This window comes from Carassius auratus, chromosome 46 (genome assembly GCF_003368295.1).
Source record: "Carassius auratus strain Wakin chromosome 46, ASM336829v1, whole genome shotgun sequence".
Classification (NCBI taxonomy): Eukaryota; Metazoa; Chordata; class Actinopteri; order Cypriniformes; family Cyprinidae; genus Carassius; species Carassius auratus.
This window is the reverse complement of record NC_039288.1, coordinates 6,603,528-6,628,773: the sequence shown is the minus strand read 5'-3', so window position 1 is coordinate 6,628,773 and position 25,246 is coordinate 6,603,528. Positions and strand designations below refer to the sequence as shown.

The 25,246-nt window shown below is 34.4% G+C and overlaps 1 protein-coding gene across 1 annotated transcript; it reads right to left on the bottom strand.

The window, feature by feature from the left end:
• Window positions 1–453: 453 nt before the first annotated feature.
• LOC113064004 (glutamine--fructose-6-phosphate aminotransferase [isomerizing] 2-like) lies at window positions 454–21,411 on the bottom strand. The gene is made up of 19 exons (XM_026234487.1): window positions 21,266–21,411; window positions 19,801–19,908; window positions 19,419–19,514; window positions 19,202–19,327; window positions 18,008–18,066; window positions 16,206–16,340; window positions 12,922–12,983; window positions 9,259–9,338; window positions 8,651–8,768; window positions 8,242–8,405; window positions 6,788–6,883; window positions 6,298–6,395; window positions 5,836–5,956; window positions 5,274–5,431; window positions 4,182–4,296; window positions 3,954–4,081; window positions 3,694–3,861; window positions 3,054–3,215; window positions 454–1,508 (listed from the first exon to the last, which is right to left on the bottom strand). Exons 1-19 carry the CDS (start codon window positions 21,270–21,272, stop codon window positions 1,464–1,466), a joined length of 2,046 nt encoding a protein of 681 aa, XP_026090272.1. The 5' UTR covers window positions 21,273–21,411; the 3' UTR covers window positions 454–1,463.
• Between the last annotated feature and the right edge of the window lie 3,835 nt (window positions 21,412–25,246).

The window sequence follows — 25,246 nt, the reverse complement described above, 5'->3', positions numbered from 1 at the left end:
CAAACTGAACACTATATAAAATTACATCCTGAATGTTATTTGTGCATCTATTTAATTATTATTTTCAGTTAATTAACTGATAAATTATTGCTGATTTGGTCCTTCACTGCCAAATTAAATACACATTGGCAAATGAATTTTAAGTATTAATGTAAGCCAAAAACAAAGGTGTGCAAATCAGTGGCCTGTTCAAAACAGACAACCAATCCGTAATGTTTCTGTCATTGCAAGTGCCTACAGTATATGCCGTCTATACAACAGCTGTGAAAAATATGCTTGTTCTGGCTTTTATCGGTTTAATTCCATACTTTTTTGTGTGTTTACAAATCTTTCAAGGCCACTGCAGATATATGATCAAAATCATAAAACTACAATAACAATAGGGAAATGAATGGATAAATACATAAATGACAATAAAATCATATGGAATGAATAAAGTTACTGACACTGTTGTTGGTTGCATTGCTTTTTATTTACTAGCAATTATTAAGAAATATAAAGCATCTTTTTAGATTTATAGCTGCTCTTTATGGTATAACCCTCAACCCATAACTTTTAAAAAGTATGATTTTAAAACTGATTTTAAAGGATGTATATGACAACTATACCAGGGAAATACGTACCAGGGAAATTATGTTTTAAACCAACCAGGAAAAGTCACAAAGAATTTTGTCCCAGTAAGAAAGAAAAAAAAAGTTATGATGAGGGTTTGAAATCTTATTTCAGCACAAACTATATAGATTACAAAAATTCATCACTAAAATAATTCATTAAAAAAAAAAATTAAATACATGTCCAATAACACGATTTTTCCTACAACAAGTGCTTCACAGTTGAAGTAAACTAACAGTACGGTAAAATTTCCAGTGGAACCCAGTTATTTATATTATAGTTATGCTAAGATAACTGAATGCTAAGTTCATGTGATTTAACACTTGTTTGCTCCAGCTGAATTTTTGGCATAATTTTCTGTAGTACAGAGAAATATGTGCAATGTAATAATAATGACAATTTACAAATAGTGTTTCCTAGCAAACAATGGGTAATAAGACTTCATTTTAAAACCAATTCACTCTTGCACATCCATGTGCTTCCACATCTACACATCACTTCCTTACCCACTTAACATAACTATGATCTTTGGTCCCTATGATTGGTGGCAAGTTTCTTGGACACACAGATTAATGTATTGTACTTTGGTTTTGTCAGAGGTAAACATTTGACTTAGTTGTTATTCTTCAGGATTGTTTAAGAGCTGAGAGAAAAGGGTGTAAGACACAGTTTAGGGTTCCCTTCATTTGCACTTGGATGTTGAGGCACTTGGACTTCAGGGATTTGATCATAATTCATAAATACCCACACTCCCACATTCATACAGACGTAAACACACACACTAGTAATTGCACTTTGGTGGTCAGAATTCTCCTCTTCTACTTTGATTAGTTCACATTTCCTGGGAAGAGTCACTCTACGGTCACAGATTTGGCCAGGTTTCTTGGGCAGTCCACCTGATGAGAATAATAAAAAAAAATTATGATATGTAATAAAAATGAACATGAAAGATTCTGCAAAAAGCTAATCTTTTTTGTATTGATTGTTTATTTAAAATGGTTCTAAAAAAAGTGACAAATGAATATATATATATATATATATATATATATATATATATATATATATATATATATATATATATATATATTACAATAAAATACATAATAAAAATATAATTCATCCAAAATAAATGTTTTTATAATATATTTGATATAGTAATATAAAAGTGTATATATATATATATATATATATATATATATATATATATATATATATATATATATATATAAAATATGAGTATATAATTTGGATGCGATTGACAGCACTAAAAAAAATACAATGTTTTATTTCAAAATTATTCTAATTACAAAAGAATTAGCAAAATACTATTTGAAAAGGTTTATATTTAAGGACTAACTACATTTACTGTCTGAACCTTTATTCTGACGGCACCCATTCACTAAAGCGGATCCATTAGTGAGCAAGTCATGTAATACTACATTTTTCCGGTAACATTTTACAATAAGGTTCCATTAGTTAATGATAGTTAATGTAACTAACATGAACAAACAATGAAAAATACATTACAGTGTTTATTATTCTTTGTTAATGGTAATTAATGAAAATACGGTAGTTCATGTTAGCTCAGTGCATTAACTAATGCTAACAAGCACTACTTTTGATTTTAATAATAAATTAGTAAATGTTGAAATAACAGTAAATGAACAATGTACTTCTCCGTGTGACTTGCATCAAAGTTTAACTGTCAGCAAAAGTCCACTGAATGATAGCTGGATCCGAAATCCCCCCCCCACACATAACTTTACATAAGGCACTATTCAAGTGAACTCATTCAATCCCACAATGCACCGCAAAAACGAGTGTGCAACTGGTGCATGCTCAATGGCTAGAGAATACCCATAATGCACTGTGGGAGTCACGTGCCGAATGAATTTCCGTGTTTCGCCAGAAGATGGCTCCCGAAGCTGAATAATCAATCCGTCCGTATTACAAAGTGCTCAATAAATGGCTTACAGCATAATACAACACAGGTAAAAAAAAATATTGTAAATTGATTCTTCAATTGTTTAATTAGGACTTATACATAATTTCTGTGGCAGAGTTCAAGATAAATCCTTTAATCTAAAAACTACTTGAGCCTCTAGTTTCAAATGATTAATAAACAGCCACGCACAAACTATGCAAAAGCGGGAGTTCTTTCTGTGCACTCAAAAGCGGCTCTTCAATGTGAGGACATCTCACCTTCAAGGACTCGACAGATTAAATGAACCCAGAGAAGAGTTCTGTGTGAAAGAAGGCGGAGCCTCAGCTCAAAAACCTCTTATGATGTAATCATCACGGACATGTTCTAAATTACATCACATCAGTTCGTTTTTCGATTTCGCTTGAAGTACATCAAGGCCCTTAGTGGGACATCACCTTAAGCAGGTTTTTAGATATATAAATCTTTTAATAAATGAATAATGGAAAGGTAAACGTACATCATATCCTCTGAGAACAGCCAGATGGAAGGATATGAGCTGCAGTGGAATGACACTGAGGATGCCCTGCAGACAGTCCACTGTGTGAGGCAGTTCAATGGTCTTGTATGCCATTTTACTGATCTCTGGGTCGTCCTGGCAGCAAAGGATGATGGGGCGGCCCTAAAAGATGAAGTGTTGAATGATTGGACATATTTCCAGACAGGAAATTGATAATTCTATTCAGCAAGAATGCATTAAATCTATCAAAAGTGACAGTAAAGACATAATGCTACAAAAAAAATTATTTCAAATTTCACTTTCTATTCATCAAACAGATAAGAAACCTAAATCACAATTTCCACAGTTTTAAAAATGTAATATATAAGAAATTTTTTTTTTTTTTTTAGCATCAAATCAGAATATTATAGTAAATTGTAAAATATCATGTGACACTGAAGTAAGACTGACGCAATGATGCTGAAAATTCAGCTTTGCCCTCACAGGAATAAATGACTTTTTAAAATATATTAAAATAGAGAACAGCTTCCGATTAAATAAATGCCTTGAGGAATATAAAACACTTCAAAACCATTCAAAAATCTCTTTTATCGGTAGCATGGTTTACTGGTGGACTGCTTTATCACATTATGATTGTTACCTGTCTGGCAGTGACCTGCTGCAAGGCGTTATGGCACTTTTGGTAGCAAGCATCTCTCATGATGATCATGATGACAGGCATATGCTTGTCAATCAACGCCAATGGGCCGTGCTTCAACTCTCCAGCCATAATGCCCTCTGAGTGCATGTAAGTGATCTCTTTTATTTTCTACAGGGCATAAAGACCAAGAAAATGTGATTGACTAAACAACACTTCTCTTTACATGATTATTTACAAGTTATATCCTGCATCATACTCACCAGAGCCCCCTCTAGGCAGGTGGAGTAGTTGTAGCCTCGACCCATGACTAGTAGAGACCTCTGATGGTGGAGCTCATCTGCAATGCTTTTGATTTTGTCATCAAGAGCCAGAACTTCCTTGATCAGCTCTGAATGGAAGGCGATGGCAAGGTTAATCTTATCTCAAAGCACATTTGAACTGCTGCGTAAAATACACAGGTCATTAAGGCAATTATGTCAAATACCCACCTGGCAGTTTCTTGAGGCCATTGATGATCTCCAGTCTTCTCTGCTGCATTGAAAGCCTGTCTTCACTCATCATCAGGGCAAACATGATCAGAGACACAAACTGACTAGTGTAGGCCTGCACATAATCAGAAGACACAATTAATATGGAATTAGTAGCACACAAACACATAAAAAGGACGGGGGAGAAACCAACAATGTACAATATAATATAAGATAATTTTTTTTTTTAATTAATAGCATTATTTAACAAGGATACATTAAACTGACCAAACACGAGTTAAGTCTTTTATATTGTACAAAGGATTTCAATTTCAAATAAATGCTGTTCTTTTGAATTTTTCTTACTAACCAGTGAATCCTGAAAAACTTTATCAGTTTTTTTTTTTTTTTTTTTACTTTACCTGTTTTTGATAATATAATAAGACATTATAACTTAATCATAACTTGGAGCACTAAATCAGCAAATGCAGCATTGCCATCACACAAATAAGATTTAATATAGAAAATATTCATTATAAACTGTAATAATAGTTCACAATATGACTGTTTTTAGACATTACCAACCCTAGCCCAAACTTTTAAACAATAATATAATATAATATAATATAATATAATATAATATAATATAATATAATATAATATAATATAATATAATATAATATATAATTAGTGCTGTTAAATGATTCATCGCGATTAATTGAATCCAAAATAAAAGTTTTTCTTCACATAATAGATGTGTGTGTACTGTGTATATTTATTATGCATATATAAATACAAACAGATGCATGTATATATTTAAGAAAAATATGTAATGTTTATATATTCAATATATTTATATATAACATATAAATTATATGAATAAAATATATATTCTAAATATATACTGTATGCGTGTGTCTTTATACATGCATAATAAATATACACAGTACAAACATATATTGAGTAAACAAAAACTTTTTTTATCTGAATGCAATTAATCTTTTGACAGCACTAAATAAAATAAATATAAAAAAATATGTTTATATATTAATACTTTATTGATATTTGTAATTTTTGGGCCAAAATGTTCATTTTCATTGGGCTCTATAGTACCTTAGTGCTGGCAACTCCAACCTCGGGGCCAGCATTGATGTGAACTCCACAGTCGGTCTCCCTGCAGATGGAGCTGCCAACAGTGTTGGTGACTCCCACAGTCAGTGCCCCGCGCTGCTTACAGTAGCGTAATGCCATCAGAGTGTCTGCCGTCTCACCTGATTGAAAGAAATTATCAATATAAGCAAAGCAAACCACTTTTTCAGCATCACTGATATGCATGAGTGAGTGTCATCAACCAAAAAACCCTGCTGCATCAGTAACAGTATTTTACTCTAATCAATAAAATCAAGTGTTAGGAGTCCTCAAAAAATGTAAGCATTGATATTCAAGTCTGACTTTTAAGCGCAGAATTTGACATCCTGAAAATTTGGAGCGAAGTTTTCTTGAGAAACAACTTGAGATTTTTTTTTTCCTGTCTTGTTGCCATCTAGGTACATGTATCTGGAGATTATATCACCTCATGCACTTACAGTTGTGTAATTCAGTGCCATATCAGTTCAAAGGTTATTATTATCAATGCTTTAATTGCTGAATAAAAGTCATGAGAGCTGCACTTTACCCGACTGGCTGATGAAGAAACAGACATCATCTCTGAAAACGGGTGTGATGCGGTCTAGGAAATCACTGGCCAACTCGACCATAACAGGAAGCTCAGTCAACTCTTCAAGGATCTGACGTGTCTGTGCAGAAAATAATGCTGAAATCATGTGCTCAAGTTAGGAAAAACGTACAGCCAGCTGGTCAGCGATGTCCTTCAATATACGAAATCGGTGTGTTGCCATGGATGACAATCAAATATACAGCTTACCAGTCAATTTACAGTACAAAAAAAAAAAAAAATACAAAAATGACTGTTCAATGTAACACTCCATATATAATGTTTTCAAAGAGCCTTGCAATGTAAATGGATAACACATAGCAAACACACATGCAAAAAAACATTTAATTTTTACATAATTTTCATCTTTAAAGCAAACAATTGTTCTCTGTTATGTTCCAGACAAAAAATGCTAAAACCTACTGCCACTGCTGCATGGTAACTGGTTCCACAGCCAATCAAGATCAAGCGTCTGCATCTCTTGATCTCCTTCAGATGCTCAGACAGGCCACCAAGAATAACTGTGCACACAAATGAAATTAGCCTCAAATGATCTGGTTATAAGATTCTTTTTTACAAATAATGTTCATTTTCTTGCATAGACTGATTGTTTCTCTTCATAAAATGCTAATATATTGTCAGGAGCCATGAGTATTAATTTTGTGTTGACTCTCAAAGTTACGATATCCATGCACTTTTTTTTATCACAAAGGACCATAGTTTAAGTAAACAATCTTCTTTAATGGTTTAATGAAGAAATAAAAGTAATCTAGTAAATTAACCGCAAATGTTCATTTTTGGGGGAGCTATCCCTTTAAGAATGGCTCTAATTTTGCTGCACTTTCAGGGTTTCAGGTTTAATCTAATTTAATTTCACTTGGATGTTCTGGCAAAGTGGAAGGTCATGTTGTACCTGTGTTGGTGTCAAAAAAGATTCTGCCTCTCATGGTGTTGACAACAGATTCAGGCTGCTCAAAGATCTCCTTCTGCATGAAAGCCTTGAAGTTACCTAAAGGTATAAAACAGTGTGAGCACTAAAACAAAACCTACTGAACTACTGTACCAAAGTCAAGGTGACATTTGGCATCAAAAGTCATTACTATCAAACCAAAGAGCTGATGGAGAGATGCCAATATGAACGGAACTTCTCCAAAATTGGCTTTTTGTGTTCCACTGCCAAACTAACAGCAAATGGGTTTGGTGCATTACTTAGTACACAGTGTCAGAATTAATTTTTATCTGAACAAAAAACAATCTGTCAAAACAGTTAAGAAACGTAGTGCATAATGCCTGCAACACCAAGGTCATGGGTTTGATTCCAAGGAAATGCAAAGATTGATATGTACATACTTTAAATGGAATATTTTTTATTGATTTTTTTATTGTATTTTATACTTTATCTAATTCTTCATTTTTCACTTTTTATTATTTACTAATAAAATCTCAGTGGTCAGGTGTTTTTTTTTAAACGGACTGTTCACCAAAAAATTCTGTCATCATTTACTCACCCCCAAGCTGTTTCAAAAGACATTTTGAAGTATGTTTGTAACCAAACAGTTGCTGACAAACATTAATCTCCATAGTATGAATAATAATAAAAAATAATACTAATAAAATTGTATATATATGAGCAACTGTAGCTATTAAAGGGTTACTTCACCCCAAAAAGAAAATAAAAATTTGTCATTAATCTGGGTTATATGAAGCAATGGGAAAACTTTTTGTAAGTGAAGTAAACAAAAATAACAAATGTATTCAATAAATCAGTGTCACTCCATATCACCGTGCTGGGTGTGCTCTTCTGTGTCCTCCGCGCCACAAGGATGCGCTGTTTTATTTCAAATCAAAGCTAAATACATGTAGAAACAGGTGATATGGTGTTATGGAGTGACACAGAGGAGACTGTTGACAAATGAATTATTGAAGAAAGTTGTTATTTTAGTTTTCTTCACTTACAAAAAGTTTTCCCGTTGCTTCATATAACCAAGATTGCACGTCTGATGCCAGATGACAGAGTATTCTGACGATGACTTTTTGGACATTTTATGGACCTTGACACTGTCATTTACTTGGCAGTCTATGGTACCGTCTCAAGCCTCCAGGTTTTAATCCGAAATATCTTTAATTGCGTTCCGAAGATGAACGGAGCTTTTACATGTTTGGAACGACATGGGGGTAAGTGATTAATGACACAATTTTCATTTTGGGGTGGAGTAACCCTTTAACTAACATTCTTCAAAATATCTTTATCTGTGTTCAACAGAAGAAAGAAATTCATACAGGTTTGGAACAACATGAGGGTGAGTAAATGAAATGTTCAATTTTGGGAGAACTGTCCCTTTGGATGTTGTTAGTGTTATCTGGGACCTTTCATGATCTGCTGGAGCTCCATCTGTAGGGTCTGAATGACTCGGACGGAGTCTTCGCCTGCTTTACGCTTAATACGGTGCACATACAACTTCCCCTCATTCACCACAGCGACATCATCATCCTCCAGATAAATCACCTTGTTGGTATGCTCAATGATAGCACTGAGAGAGAAAAATACAAGTAAACACATATTTTAGTTGTACTATCACAATCACGAGTGTAATGAGGCTATGTGGCCAGCAGGGTGCATTGCTGATCTGACATATTTATTCAGTTTCATCTCCATTTCAGTTCCAAAAATTTTCAATTTCATCTCCAAAAATTTTATAATCTGTTTAACCTGGACATCTGCAATCAATAATGTTAATATTACACTGTCGAACGCTCAATGTAATATGTGTGTTACCTAGCATCAGACGCTAAGTAAAACTCCACCGCCAGTTTGTCATCGATTGAGTGCAAGGCATTGGTACTCCCCCTTCGGTTCTGTTCGTTTTTCTCCTGTTCATTTGTCCTGGAATCACCTTGAGGGGAGAGGAAATAAATCCACACTTCTTAAAAAAAAAATACAATAAAATTGGTGAAATATTAACAGAGAATCGTTGCTTAAAGCAGGAAACAAACTCAGGTGATTTAATATTATTCAGTTTAGCATACAGTCAAAGTCTTCATTTCATTTTTTTATTTCATAAAAAAAAAACATCTTTAAATGTTTTAAAAACCAAATATTCACAATGCAACAGGATATTTTATACTTCCACTTTATAATCATCCTTTTATTATTTTATGTCATGATTAAAAAAAAAAAAAACCATACTGACTCCAAATCTAGGGAGGTCCTACTCACTAATGATGCAAATGCGAATGAAATGTTCAGCAAACAAATACACTATGGCTGTGGTTTTTGGGTGTTCATTTACTTCTTGGCAGCACAGTGTGAGATGAAAAACTCATTTCTAATGAGCAGAACTGGTTTGGGGAGATGAGATGAGACAGGTGGATGAGAAGACTTACCACAGTTGTACTGGACAGGGATCTGCTCTGTGGAAAGCTCATACTGACTGCGCACACCGATGAGCAGTGGACTGCCCCTCCTGTTTGAAAAAAAGATGAGATAGACAGATACATTTTCTGCTGACTATGTATGCAAAGCATGCTCTGTGTGTGTAAAAACGGACAAAGACAACAGATCAAATCTTAAAAAAAAAAAAAAACATGTTGCATAATTTTTTTTTCTTTTGTTGTTTTTATGGAACAACAGCACACCTGCTGGACTTTGCCCTAGTTTCAATGTGCAGTGCCTCTGCTCTTCCATTGGGTGAATGGTGTTAGCTTAGCACTGCTGTAAACAAGACACCTGTGTTAAGGAGTTAAGGAGAGGTTTTTCACTCTCTATTTAATATCCTTGTTAAGGTCCGCCCCACCTCCCCTCTGTTTGAGGAAATACTTCAGACCTGTCCTTTGCATGCACCACCTATCTTGCTCGGCGCAGCCCCACAGTCCCTTATGCTGACGTGCCAAATGGGTTCACACTAGAGCACTTTCTCAGTGCTTACTTTGTTTGAACTGGTTGGGCTGTTGCATTTCAGTGTGCGTAGCAAACGAAATGTTCACCGTCCCATGAACTGTATTTGGGATTTTAAATCTGGACCAGCTGGTCAGAACAGAAATGTTGATAGTCAACACCCAACAGCAAACCTTTTGAGATGGTTTTGCTTTGGGGGTCATGTGTAGTCAAATGACAGTCAAATGAAGGTGAGACAGGAAGTAAGAGAAAATGGAAGCGATGTGCTAATGTTATTGTGTTCTTTGGGATGGATTCTTCAAAAGAGCATATGGAAAATAAACACAAACTTGGAATCTAGGATTTAAGACGGACTCCATTTTAACAGTTTTAAGACCGACTCCATTTTTACAGTAACAGTTTTTTTTTTTTTTTTTTTTTTTTTTTATTAATTATATACAATGAAAGTATTTATTGTAGAATTGGCTAATGTAGAATTTTCGTAGAATTATCTTTATTTTTATATTTCAGTATTTTTAATGTTTATCAGTTTTCATTTTATTTTTTATTTTGTTATGTGCTTTTTGTCCTGTTTATATTTTATATTTCGATTTAGCTCTAATGTATTTTTATTTCAGTTTTAGTTTCAGTTTTGATTTTTTCAGTTAGTTACCAAGAGAGCATTTATATAATTTTTCATCTAATATTCATATATTTTATATTAATTAATGAACAATTGCACAGATTTTAGTAGTATTATTATTATTATTATTTATTTTTTTTAGTTTGCGCTTTAGTTTACAATAATAACAATAATTGACTGATATGAGTGGTGCTTGTAAAAGTTACCGCTATGACTCAAAGGTGTTGTGGAAGCATTTATCATGCTGCTACTACTACTGTTGGTGGTTGCTAGGGTGCTCTGGATGGTTGCTAGGGTGTACTACTGAGTGAATTTATTTTAGGGCTATAAAAGTTAGTGTTAATTTAAAGCTTATCTAAAATGAGAATTCTGTTATCGTTTATTTACCCTCATAACTTATGTGTAACATAAAAAGATGCATCTTTGTGAAATGCTTCTGTGTGTTTTATTGCACACAATAAAAGTCACTGGGATTTGTATGGACAAAAAGATCCTTTAATATATCTTCTTGTTCTATAGAAAAAAAAACACCTTTTAGGTTTGGATGACATGAAAGAATATAATTTCGATGATATTTTAGTCATTTGTTTTAGAAAAAAATCTAAATGAAAACATACTGAATTTATTATATTACCCTAAATCCCTCATCATATTTGGGGGTTCTTGGCTTCAAAGCATTTCAAAAGCCCTTAGCATAAGTGAGCATATTCAAAGAAATGGTGTAAAAAAAACAACAAAAGCATTTTTTTCTTGCAACATGTCTTGCAACATGGCCTGTCCTAAAATGTTCCCTTCACAGTAGGACAGAATTGACCAAAACCAACAATACATTTGTTCATAATCAGAGACAGGAAGATGGGAATAATTAACTACAGGCTTCAAAATTATATATAGAGGGTCAGTGTACCAACCAAGCATGGTGAAATAACCCTTCATAAACACCTTTGTTAAACCCTGACATTGGACAACTCCAGGAGGCACTGCTCTCTGAGAATCTTAGTTCCTTGTCTTTAAATGTGCACATTGTAGCTTAACATAATAAATCTTATCTGCCAACAGCGGATTGTAACCCTCTGGCTCCGGTACACATTAGTAAAGTTCAAGTATATTTTTTAAGTATACTTTATGTAGCAAGTATACAAATTTCAGTGTTCTAGTAGTATAGGGTGGATTAGTGTAATGTGGGACACTGACTAATGTGGGACACCTAAGCTTCATTGCATTTATCTCTTCTTTTACAACATTAAAGTGAACATGATTGGTGTTGAATTCAAGCAGAGGTGTCAAGTTATTGAAATCACTTGACTTTCTGGAAATTATGCCAGAAATGTGGCCAAGAAAATCAACAAACCGGAAGTACCTCTTGTAAAGTTCACTGAAATGACAGTGACATAGGATTTAGACTAAATTAATGTTAAGGATATAAATCTGTTCTAAATAAAACAATGTTCTAAATTGTTATCAAAACATATTTGTGATGAATTTATACATCAAATTTTGCAATCATATTCTTAAAATGTGTTGAGAAAATTTTCTATTTTAAGAAATCTTTGTTGTCCCACTTTAGAAAATTGTTTATTGTTCATTATAATTATAAATTATTATAATTAATAATTTAAAATTATTATTATTGTTGTAAATAATAAATTACACAAACACAAAAAATTACAAATTCTTAAACAATTTGGCACAAGGAGTACTAATATATGTGCCATTTCCCCTTAAATTACAATATCTGAGGTATTTCTACTGATTTAGATAGGGAACATCTTGGGGATTTCATAATGATAGAGCATTTTGATGTATCATTTTGGCTTCATATGGAAATATGATGCACAGGTCAAAATGGCTAAAGGTATACCACATTACCCTAATCCACCCTACTTGTAAGTGTACTGTTTCAAAACTCCTTGGGACTAAATTGGCCCAATTTCTAGTATATAAAGTATACTTTTAAGTATACTTTAAGTATAAAAGTAGCAAACTTTGAGTATACAATTAGTTTAACTCTATGTTTGTAGTTTGTACTGCAATTATACTAAAAGTGAAATAACATTTTGAATAAAAAGCTGAAAAAAGACTATGAATGATGATCAAAATGTATATGGAGTCGATCAACCTCCCAACGCTTGACTGTAATTATTACCTCTTCATTTTATTCCATAAATGTAAAGTTTTAAAGCTGTTTCATGTCAGATGATCGTGTTAGATTACATGTGTTAGTATGTGTTGTTTCTTTTTTCTTCTTCACTTGTGTTTTTTTGGACATTCTGTGCAGAAGATGTGTACTAGCGCCCTCTATAGTATAATTATGAAAACACGGATTCTAGGAATATTTTAAATATATTTTGAATTTTTGTAAGTATAAGTCAAATATACTAATAGCACACTTGAATAAACTTATTTTTCGTAAAGGCTGGCATGTAGAGAAATGATGGGAAAAGATTAATCTCAGAAGATGGATAAAGCAAGAATGGAAGAAGGAAACTTGAGTGTGTTACAGTTCAGAGAAACCATAGCTCTCACTGACCTGGTGGCAACTGCCTCTCCTGGGAAATGAATGCTTTTGAAAACCAGAGCAAATGCCCCTTCCTGAGGAAAGATAGAGAAAAAAAACGGTGAATGAGACAAATGTTCGTCGGTGAAGCACAGGAATAGCTGAGATACGGATCTAAATAGAAACATCATTATTCTATTGAAAAGGCAAAGGTAGGGTCTCGCGTTTCTTTGGTAGTCCCCCCCTGTAGAGCAGCTCGGGATAAGGCCTGGAGGCCCAGAGAGGTGGAGAGAGCACGGGGAGCTGAGAGGAACAGAGCTCCACAGTGAGGGTTGAACTGAAGGGAATAGGGACCCACTGTGCTGAAAGAAATCATATTTGCCCCTACCTCCTCACTGAGCCTCTCCTGATTCGCTGCCCAGAGGAAAGTACACAGACACCAGTTCACACATATTTAATCCAAAAACAATGATACGGGACTCACTGTGTAGACATGCTTTTAATTGCTCTATCTATCTATCAACACACGCACACAAACACACACACACACACACACACAGAGTATGTGTACACTACCATGCGGAAGTTTCTGAAAAAGAAATTGCTCAATAAGGTTGAATTCATTTGCATAAAAATGCACTGAAAACAGACAAGTATAAAATATTATTACTTTTACTATATATATATATATATATATATATATATATATATATATATATATACATATATATATATATATATATATATATATAATGTTATTCAATTGATAAGAGGTGGATTAAGAAGGTTAAATGCCACACATGTAATTTTGTCTATTTTGGGACTTATAATGCAGCAATATTATTTGTTTTAAGATCCAGATTCACAATTTAGCACCTAGAGGACAATGGGATCTTGGACCTTGATGAGTCCATGACTGCCCGGGACAGCTTATTTCTGTTATTAAGGTATTTTTACTATTACAATATGATTAACACAAGCTTTCAAAAAAAAAAAAAAAAAAATATTTAATATATTTTCAAAAATTGTTTATTTAATTAATTTGCTATCTTTATTAAGTTAAATATATAATCCAAAAACAATGATACGGGACTCACTGTGTAGACATGTTTTTAATTGCTCTATCTATCTATCTATCAACACACGCACATAAACACACACACACACACACACACACACAGAGTATGTGTACACTACCATGCGGAAGTTTCTGAAAAAGAAATTGCTCAACAAGGCTGAATTTATTTGCATAAAAATGCACTGAAAACATAGACAAGTATAAAATATTATTACTTTTACTATATATATATATATATATATATATATATATATATATATATATATATAATTTTATGATGCAAAACTGAAGTTTTAGTAGCCATTATTCCTGTCTTCAGTGTCACATGATCCTTCAGAAATCATTCTAATATGCTGATTTGGTGATCACAGGCATTTTTTGCTGTTATCAATTTTATGATATTTAGTTTTAATATTTTACATTAGAAAGTTTATCTGCCGAAAGCGGATTGTAACCTTCTGGCTGGTCCTGATGTATGAAAATATATATGAAACATATTAATTTAAATCATTTCTAATTATTTTGCATTACAATAATGATACTTTTGGAGGAAATGTACTTAACCGTCATAAAAATAACAAACAAATATGCTTTAATTTACTACAGAAAGCAAATCATTTATTATTTATTGCTAATTCTGAAGTGAAATATGACATGAAAAGCTACCTTGAGATTCACCACCATGTACTTCAGATCAGTGTATTTAATGCTGATAATAAAACTTAATTACAAAAACAGAAACAGAAACCTTTATTTTTAATGTGTGCGTGTCTTTTCTTGATTAAATACCCAAGTGCCAGAGCCTGTTTTAATTAGTCTCAGTGAGACTAGTTTTTCCTCTCTCCTCCCTTTCAAAGCAAGGAAGTTAATTAATGTTCCTTAGAAACCTGTAGCCACCGCATAAGAAAAAACTGCACACCTTAAAAGTTATCATCCTTTTATCTCACAGCGTTCCATTAGTAAGACTGCTGCCAAAGCAGGTTAGATAGCGAGCAATTAAAATTTTGTGTAATCAATTTACAGAAGCCATAAAACATGGAGAGTTCCATAGAGATGGTGAACAATGTGAATGTCACAGAGCCATGACGCTGATAGGAAGGTAGGGTCTTTTATAAACCCATGATAAAGACTAGATTCGTATGAAGAATATCTCAAAGGGCATTTCCCTCGCTCATACAACATCACTGAACAATGTTTGGATAGAGATGAACTTCCCCGCAGAGAATATATTATGGCATTGAGAGTAGTCCAAAGGTGCTGGCAATGTATCATAAAACAAGCTCCAGCTATCTACATTTTAAAATCACAGTAAAATCAGTCACCTGGAGACGAGGAAGAGCCGTTCACCACACTATTAAGTGCTAATAAATGTTGCTATTGGTTATATAACTGACAATGAGGAAGACCAAAATCAATTTGTCAAAGACAAAGAGGCTTACGAGAAAAATGTATTAAAATGCAGTTAGCTCTTAGCTAACTTAACTAGAGAAGAGATAAATGCAGAAAAAGTGTTTGCTAATAAGCTTTTGTAAAGTTTTTATGTTTTACTTAGTGCTGCCGAACGATTAATCGCGATGAATCGCATCCAAAAGAAATGTTTTTTGTTTACATAATATATATGTGTGTGTGTGTACGAAGTATATGTATTATGTATATATAAATACACACGTGTAACGATTTGCCTACTGTGGCGGAGATGAGGAGATGAAAGAAACCAAATGGATTAATATCAAAGGGATTTATTTCCGAACACGGGCAGGATAACAAACGTAGACTCATGGATTGACAACCAATACCGGAGAAGGTAAAATCAGAAACAAAGGGTTTATATTAAGGGACTAATTATGGAAATCAATGGGACAGAGCTGGGATCAAATAAACACAATCAGGGCAGGAACAGGAAGACCAAAAAAAAAAAAAAAACGGCATGGAAACATATGGGGAGCAAAACACCTGTATATTATATAAACAAAAACTTTTATTTTGTATGCGATTAATCGTTTGACAGCACTAGTCTTATTTTGTTTATCTGTGAGAACTTAACTATCATGGCCAAAAACGAGTAACTAACTACCCCTCAAACAAAGTACGTCTGAACTTCTTTTCCTGAAAACGAGCAAGAACTGGCCTTTAACTTTCACAATCCGAGCAAAGGGTTCCCAGAGGCATGTGAGTAAGACCACCCCCTCATCCCAAACACACACACACTCCCACACACGTACACACTCGTGATGCTTACCAGCTGCTTGATGACGCGCTCCACTAGGGTGGAGAAGGACACATTCTCATTCTCGCGGTTGTCATAGAGATACTTGATCAACTTCGGGATGACCTCTGTGTCTGTGTCCGACTCGAACTCATAGCCTTTAGAAACCTTCAATGGGTCAGGATGGAAAAGCCATGGTTACAGACACAAGGACAAAAACAAAACATGGAAAAGAAATCAGAGATAAATGAAACTGAAAGAGAGAGAAAGTGAAATACTGAACATAATAGCTTTGAACATTTCCTCGTTTCTTATGAATTTCGAATTTCTCAAGTTGATCACACAGATATCCCAACTCTACATCTACGACGAACAGACAGCTCCTTGGTTTGAAAGTGACTTCTGTGTGAGCACCGCACAAACATCGCTACACCCCTGACAAGGGCCCTTTTTTGCCTGTGAATTCTGACCAGAATTTTGCTAATACAATCACACCCTTACAATCATGATGACATCAAAACTGACTAAATTCCACTCTAACTCTATGTGGTTTAATGTTTCTGTTTGTTATTTCATATGATTATAAATTTGACTATATTTAAGATTTTAATACATTGTTCTTTGACAACGACCGACGATTGAAATGACTTTTCTTTTCCGCGTTAATGTCAATAAGGCTGTTTAGGCTACTAGATAATGTTAACCAGTAGCCAAACAGATCTTTAAGGCATTGTTTTAGCAAACTCGCATTTGTTCTGGTTCCATTCTGGTACAGTGGCTAGAGAAAAGAATCACATTTTGTTGCTTTTCAGCCTGAAATGAAGACGGACACAGCTTTTGTTTTATCCAACTGTATTTACTCAGTGCAACTTATAATTTAAGTTTATATTTTTTTATATAATTTAAATTTATAATAAATCACCCAGTGAAAGACATAACACCTACATGTTAGAAAAAATTCAAATAAAATAAAAACAGAATCACTGAGTTGGAAAAAGTATCACCTCATCTTAAAAATGTCATTTCGATTAGCTCAGCATAAAAAGAGCTTTCCTTGAGCATTTCAGCCCATGGTACTGAAGCAAACAAACAACTATGGATTGCAAGGCACTGTCAAAAGATTTTCAGGATAAAGTTGTGGACAGGCACAAGTCTGGTGATGGATAAAAAAAAAATTCAAAGGCTTTATCAATGCCTAAATGTACATTGAAGTCTATTATTAAGAAGTGGAAGGTTTGGTACAACACAGACCCTCCCTGGATCAGGACGTTGCTCTAAACTGGATGAAAGAGTCTGGTCCGAGTTGCGACAAAGAGGCCTAAAGCAGCTCTGAAGCAGTTACAGGAATTAATGACTGAGTGGTTATTGTGTGAATGTGACAACGATATCACAAATTCTCCACAAATGTGGCTTGTATGGGAGAGTTGCAAAAAAAAAGCCACTCCAAGAAAGGCCATATGCGGTCAACAATTTGCCTGGCGGAAATACAATACAGTTCACTCTGCAAACAACAGCATTCCTTCAGTAAAGCATGGAGGTGGTAAGATCCTGTAATGTGGGTGTTTTTCTGCAGAAGAGACTAGACACTTGTTAGGATAGAAGGAAAAACGGATGGGCAAAATAATATCAAATTCTTGAGGAAAATCTGCTGCCCTCTGTCAGAAAGTTGTCAATGGGAAGAAGGTTTACCTTCCAACATGACAATGACCCAAAGCACACCGCAAAACTGATTCTTTTTTATACCCACTGTATGTAGCACCTGCTTTCCACAGTCTAAAGTAAAATGGATGGCATGGCAAGGGCTCTAGTAAAGAGGTCATTAAAATACTGCTTACCAGGAACTTCTTCAGCTCCTTGTAATTTGTGATGATGCCGTTGTGGATGACAACAAATTCTGGAGAGAAACATAAGAAACAGAGGGAATATATTCAAAATTATTTCATTCATTTCAAGGGGAATGAGAACTTGGGTGAAAACACGGAAGTAAAAATACTAATTATACAAGGGTCTCGAATCCCATCCCTAGAGGGATACCTTCCTGAAATGGAATGAAGCTCTAACCTGTGTCAAGTTCAACCTGATAATCCTGAAGACCTTGATTAGCTGGTTTAGGTGTGTTTGATTGTAATGAAAAAAAAAATTAATTGTAACTGAAACTATGTGAGATGAGACTCAGACGCAGGAATGTCATCCACTCAAATGTATCCAACATCTATTAAAGTTCATACATTAATTAACTTTTACAAGCCGCTCACGGATGTAGGCCTACATGCCTTCTGTTTCAAAGTGAAACCAACTTGAACAATGTCTGTTTTACAAACTGTTCATGATCTTCGCACGGTGTAGTAATTTTATATAGATGCTATTGTTCAAAACTATTTGTCCTCATTGAAAGCACAACACTGGTAAAATATAAAAACAAAACAAACAAAAACAAATTCTTTAGACGCACCCATAGTTTTCTCTTGATCTTAAAGACCTAAAGGCTTATAAGTTTAATGTGACACAAAAGTGTACTCCTATAAAGTACAAAATAAAATGTATTTGTTTAATGCTGCTTTGTACAGATGTTCTTTGGATTATTCTCAAATCCATCTAGATAACATAAGCATAAGGTAAAATAAAATATAAATGAAAAATAAAACTTTCGAACCACACTGAATTTTGCCTGTAATATTGTTTCTATCTAGTGTCGAGCTGATCTGGAATCAGTAGCACAGCAAACTGTATGGCGAGGGGAACCTCCTGCTTCTTTACTTCTACCCTCTACTTTAGGTGTTTATTTTCTGAGGCAAACCTCACATCTGAACCCTCATTTTACAGCATTATGGCCTTTGCTCGTCTTTCATTTACAAGCACAATCTAATGGCTTTAAAGCCTGTGTTGGCTACCCAGCCCTATCTTTCCTGGATAAAGAGTTCACGAACTGACGGCAACCTCAGCTTCTTTACTAATGACCCGATATAAAGCAGATGGCCTTCATAAGGTCAGCTGATTTGTGTTGTTTCCCATCTCGCTTTATGTTTTACCATTGTTCTTGTCAGATCGTTGTGGGTGGCTGTTGAGTGAACTGGGCTCTCCGTGCGTGGCCCAGCGAGTGTGTGCGATGCCAAAGTGTGTGTCCAGTTCTGCCTCGAAATCGATGGAGTTGTTCTCTGATAATACAAACAGTGAATAATCTGAGTGAATAAATCATTAAACCAAACACTTTAAAGACAAAACTGATGATAAAGCGGGATTACATACTGTGGATGTCTTCATCAAGAGCTTTCACCTTCCCTGTCTTCTTATAGAGGCTGATACTAACAGCATGATCTTTCCCTGAGCCGTCTACTGCAACACCTGACCAAAAACATAGACAGTTTTCATCAACGAGCAACACCACTCACTCTATGTCTATTTCGAATTCTTAATAAATAGGAGGCTGAGCATGCAAAAAAACACGATTAAGAGCACAATAATCCCCTTCACACAAGTTTCGACTGACTGCTTCAGCTACATCAGTGGAAGAACTGACGCTCCAGGTCCTCTGTGCTGCCAAGATCCAAGAAACGAGGCCACTGTTCACGTCTTCAAGCCGTATCTGTTACCTGCAGAACACAGTGACATTACCGTCACGGAGTCTTACCTGCAGAGTCATAACCCCTGTATTCCAGTCTTTGAAGTCCCTTTATTAGGGTCTGTAAGATATCCCTCCTCGTCCGTGGCACTCTGTAATTCAGGTAGGCGAAAATTCCTGCCGGGTACAAGGGAACAAGGCTTGGAGAGTGTAGAATAGCTTACTCGTCACATGCTATGACATTTTAAAGCATCCCAGCCTACCAGTTAACATCCCAAAAACATGGTTTTATAGACTGCATGACAAAATGACAAAATTGATTGGTTAAAGTGTATTGCTGAATATTGACAAGCATTTGTGATAAACTAACATATACTTTGTCATTTCTAATGAAACTTTTATATTTAAAAAAAAAAAAAATATATATATATATATATATATATATATATATATATATATATATATATATATAAAAAACATGACATACATGTTTTCTTAGTAATTACACATATTTAATGATGATGTTGAAAATGTACAACTTTTAAAATAAATTCATTTTTAATGCAGAACAACGCTACGGTTCAATTTAACATTTGAATTACATTTTAAGTGCACCGAATAAAATTGAGCGCGCTTCTTTTTCACAAGGTCAGACGGAAAAACAGACAGACAGACAGACAGACAGACAGACAGACAGACAGACAGACAGACAGACAGATAGACAGATAGATAGATAGATAGATAGATAGATAGATAGATAGATGGACATATTGTATTCAGAAGCAACTACTTTACAGAAGAGCTTATTTATTATTAATAGTAATACAATAACAGTAAATATTGTGGTAATGTGCTCTTCAAAACAACTTACAAATCAGTTTTTTATAAGACAGTGGTTTCTGTGCAAACCTCTGTCTCTACTCATCACCACAGTTGTCTCCCCAATACAATCAGAGAATAGGCCTACTAAATTACTTTGAGGCAAGGAGCTTATTAAAACTCCCTGAGTGCCAGACAAAGTGATAAAAGTTTACTTGACAAACTTTTAATCAGCCACGTCGCCGACTGAAAGTTGTGGATCCAGATTGTGTCTGGATGCGTCTTAAAACGCAGTGTTTGCTGCTTCCTAGACAGCATTCGAGTGTGTCACAAGCACATCAAGCCCAAAGCTAGATATCAGGCAGCATATTTAAACTCTGTAGCTTCGCTGGCGCCTATGGTGTTCAGTCACGCTGTCTGCGTAGGGAGCTCCGCAGGTTTTGAGACACCTCTGTCGCACTACAAACCGGATCTGTCACTTCAGCTGTCACAACTCCGGTGAAGGATGGCCAGACCAATCAAATATTTACGCTGCCATGGCATCTCAATATTGATTCACGTTCACACACACACAGGCACGGATAAATAAAAACAGGCGATAACGATCTGAAGTAGGATTGTTATGACAGCATGAGAATACATTTATCTAATCACAGCCATTAATTTACAGTATTACTATTGCAGTAAAGTAATAATAATAAGAAGCTGAACTTACCGCACATCGTTCAAGTGTATTTTATTCTAATGTAAGGTAGTCTAGAGGGTCTGGTGGTGAAGTGGAGCGGAGAGAGTGGGAATATGATCCAAAGACTTCGAGGAGGAACTACGAACAGACGCCTGGCTTATACCTCAGAACCTGCTCCACCTCTGCTAACAGGAGAAAGTCAGCCACGCCCACCGCTCACTGATTGGAAGGACTGTGAGCTTCATTCTTGCTCGATACTCAAGATTCCTCTATTTGATCATGTTTTATGTTTAGAAACCTTATTCCATATATGATATTACAGACTACTGACTGTGTAAACACGCCCTACACAGGCTGTGTGCTGTGTCACATATTGGACATTTGCTTATCCAAATGTATGGAGGATTGTATTGTAAATTATGGTGAAGCAAAGAAGAAATGTAAAAAGGGCTGTTTTAATAGTTACAAACCGTAAGTAGGTTTATAACATATGTATAAATGACTGAAAAATAGATGAGAACACACAGTCACACTCTTGTATATATGAGGACAAACCACATTTCTATTGCTTTTGAATAGAGCTGAAAAACCTACCATATCCTATAAGAAGAACTTTCCAGTGTGCCAACTAGTCTTAGTTGCCCACACATACGCTATATAGTAAAAAGGTTTGTGGCCACCACATCTATATATGGGTTTTCTGAACACTCAAATTCAGAAAATTGAGCACTCAAAACTGACGAATTTCTCCTTAAGAGTTTATGTGAAGAACTGACACCGTGTGAACATGCAGGTATTCACTATAATACAGACTTTAAGAGCATCAGTGAGGTTTCTTGGTAATAATTGTACGGAATGGAAAAAGGAAATATATTTCTGTGTGTGTGTGTGTGTGTGTGCATGTTTATGTGGTTTATGAGGACATATATTTGTATAATGACCAAAGACTATAGAATACTATTAAAAGGTCTTTGGTATGACATAGGTATTATAATTGGAAGATGAGGACACTTCCTGTGTTCCCATAAATTACAAGGCTTAAAACAACATACTAAATGGTGCTTTTTTTCTGTGAGGGGTAGGTTTAGTTGTAGGGCGTTAGAAAATAGTTTGTACAGTATAAAAACCATTACACCTATGGTGAGTCCCCATAAACCACATATACCAGAATATGTGTGCGGTGTGTGTGTGTGTTCCAAAGAAGAAAGAGGTTTGAGACAGATGACAGTAGCCCTATAGACACTCTTCATTTCAGTTAGGGTTAGGGTTAGGGTTATTGCTTCCAATGTTTAAGCAGCGGTCCTGTTGCAGCTACAATACTGTGAAGTTTCTCTTCTCAAGGCATCTGTGTCTAGTTAAGCAGAATAAGACGCAGGCCCTGTGCGGTCTCCATGTGGGGGCTATTGTGAAGATCTGTGGATCCTCCCCACCACAGTGACTCCTAAAGAATCTCAAAAGGAATTTAATCAAGGCATAGAAGGTGAGACAAATAAGGTGAAATGATACTGTGTCTACATAGATGCTGAATGAATCATAGAGTTAAATATTTTGGTTTAAGGCCAGATATGATTCAGGTGTTACAGTGATTGAAAAGATCAGGTAAACTGATACCCCTTTGAAATAGTTGGTTTGGACTATCAACTTAATTCCAGTGAAAACAAATCTTAATGCTATATACAATCGAATTCTAGGGAATTATGTGCTTCTGACTTCAGATCGTCCAGAACAATTCCAGAACAATAATGTCCCTGTGCCAAAAACAAGATCCATATAGAAATAATCTTTTTTTATTGTATTTTTTTGTGGATTAATTGACCTTACTGATCTTCACATCCATGTTCTAACATTCAGAGGAAGAGGACAAACCAACTCATATTTGTGCTTATTTAAATATACATATTTTAGAATATATGCAGTATCATTCAAGATGATCTCACAGTAAAATGAGTCATAAATTGAAGGACTGTTTTGAAATAGTTGTAAATTACAAACAGATGGTTTTATGTAACAACAGATATGCCTCTCTCACTTAATTAACTTAATTACAAAAAAGGTTCAAATCACAGTTTTGAGCTGCACAAGAATCCTGCAATTTATCAAATCAACACATACAAAAAAGAAATAAAAGAAAAACCTTGCTATTAATATTTTATTATGTGGTGTGAATTACAGTAAGTGTTTTCAGAGCTGTCCAGTGTCATGAGTTGGCAGTCAGTGACCACTAAAGGGTGGTACGGGCAACAAACAGTCACACCCTCAAATCATTATTTAACAGAGCCAAAGTGCAGCTCGAGTCGCTGTGATGAAATTGCTTTTATATTGTTTTTTTCTAATCTCACTATCTTATTTTATGCTTGCTTATATTATCTCATATAGCCTAGTGGCACCAGTTCAGTAAGACAAAAGAGCATATTAAATGGGCAATAATTTATAAAAACATTCATAAACTTTAAATAATGTTTAACAGATCAGTAGTTATCGGACATTCATGTGAGAAAATAAATGCAGTGGTGAGATTAATAAAAGCTTTATTTGAGAGAGAGAAAAAAGGGAAAAAAACTAAGCTTAAGCTTTATAATGTTTGCTACTTAGACTACTTAGTGAAAAACTTCATGAATTTTATTATGCAGCTTTACCATTAAATAACCAAAAGTCCTAAAATCCAAAATCATTTTTTGAAGGAATTTCAAGAAATTTTTTTCATGGCACATTCAGATCCTGGGGGAGTTAGCTTTGAGGTTGAACTTTCTAGTTCAGACAAAAAAAATACATAACATAACATATAACATAACATATAACATAACATATAACATAACATAACATAACATATAACATATAACATATAACATATAACATATATAACATAACATAACATAACATATAACACATAACATAACATATAACATATAACATAACATAACATAACATAACATAACATAACATATAACACATAACATAACATAACATAACATATAACACATAACATAACATATAACATATAACATATAACATATAACATAACATAACATAACATAGCATAACATAACATAACATAACATAACATAACATATAACATATAACATAACATAATATAAACAAATATTTATTTTTAAAGAAAAGTCAAACACAAACACAAGAACATTTTGATCAGTTGACTTACCTTGGATCCTGCGCATTAATAATATAAAAATTGTTTTCCAGGAATATGAGAAGTCCCTGAGACATGTGTATGATTAATTATTATTAAACATGCTAAATAAATATGTTATTTATATGTTATTAATAAATAAATATTCTGCATAAAAAATAACTCGCAGGAAATACACACTTTATGTTTATAAAGCACTTGAACTTTAATGTTGGAATACATACTGTAGAAGAAGTATGCGTAAAATTAAACTATTTTATAAATTTATGACTTTTTCTGCACTCTATGCCTAGAAAAATTATCATAATACACAAACAGAAAAAAATAATAATTAAAGCACAGTATTATTCATTTATAGCTAGATTGTAATGTCATTCAATGGAGATTTTCCCCACTCTATGTATTTCCTGAACACAAGACCATGGATTTAATAGTTCACTGCTCACAAACTTGGATGGGCATCATTTTTTCATTTGGAAACGATTGAATCAAGAGCTGTGATACTGGATAACTGGTTTAGGATTTGACTTTTCTTGTTCATTACCAATCAGACTGATAGGCTCGATACTGAGAGCGTCTGCCATGTGACAATGGAATGTACATCAAGTGATTCAACTTCACAAGATCCTCTCATTAATGCATATTATGATTTCACCATTCTGCTGAAAGTCACCTCCAATTATAGCTCACACTGAGCCCTCATTAATGGAAATGACTATTAGTCCCATTCTTCCGCAAGCCGATCAGGTTGCTTATCAAAGGGAGTGCTCACCAACACAAACTGTAGAAAACATTTGGAAAACTAGACAATCAGGCTGTATAAGGAACTCATAAATAGTCTAATAAAAAGTCACTTCCTTGTG

Coding starts and splice junctions, on each gene's coding strand:
- LOC113064004 (XM_026234487.1), bottom strand. Junction 5,432..5,835: donor TTTCTTCATCAGCCAGTCGG/GTAAAGTGCAGC, acceptor TCTTTCAATCAG/GTGAGACGGCAGACACTCTG. Junction 3,862..3,953: donor CCTGCCTAGAGGGGGCTCTG/GTGAGTATGATG, acceptor TATGCCCTGTAG/AAAATAAAAGAGATCACTTA.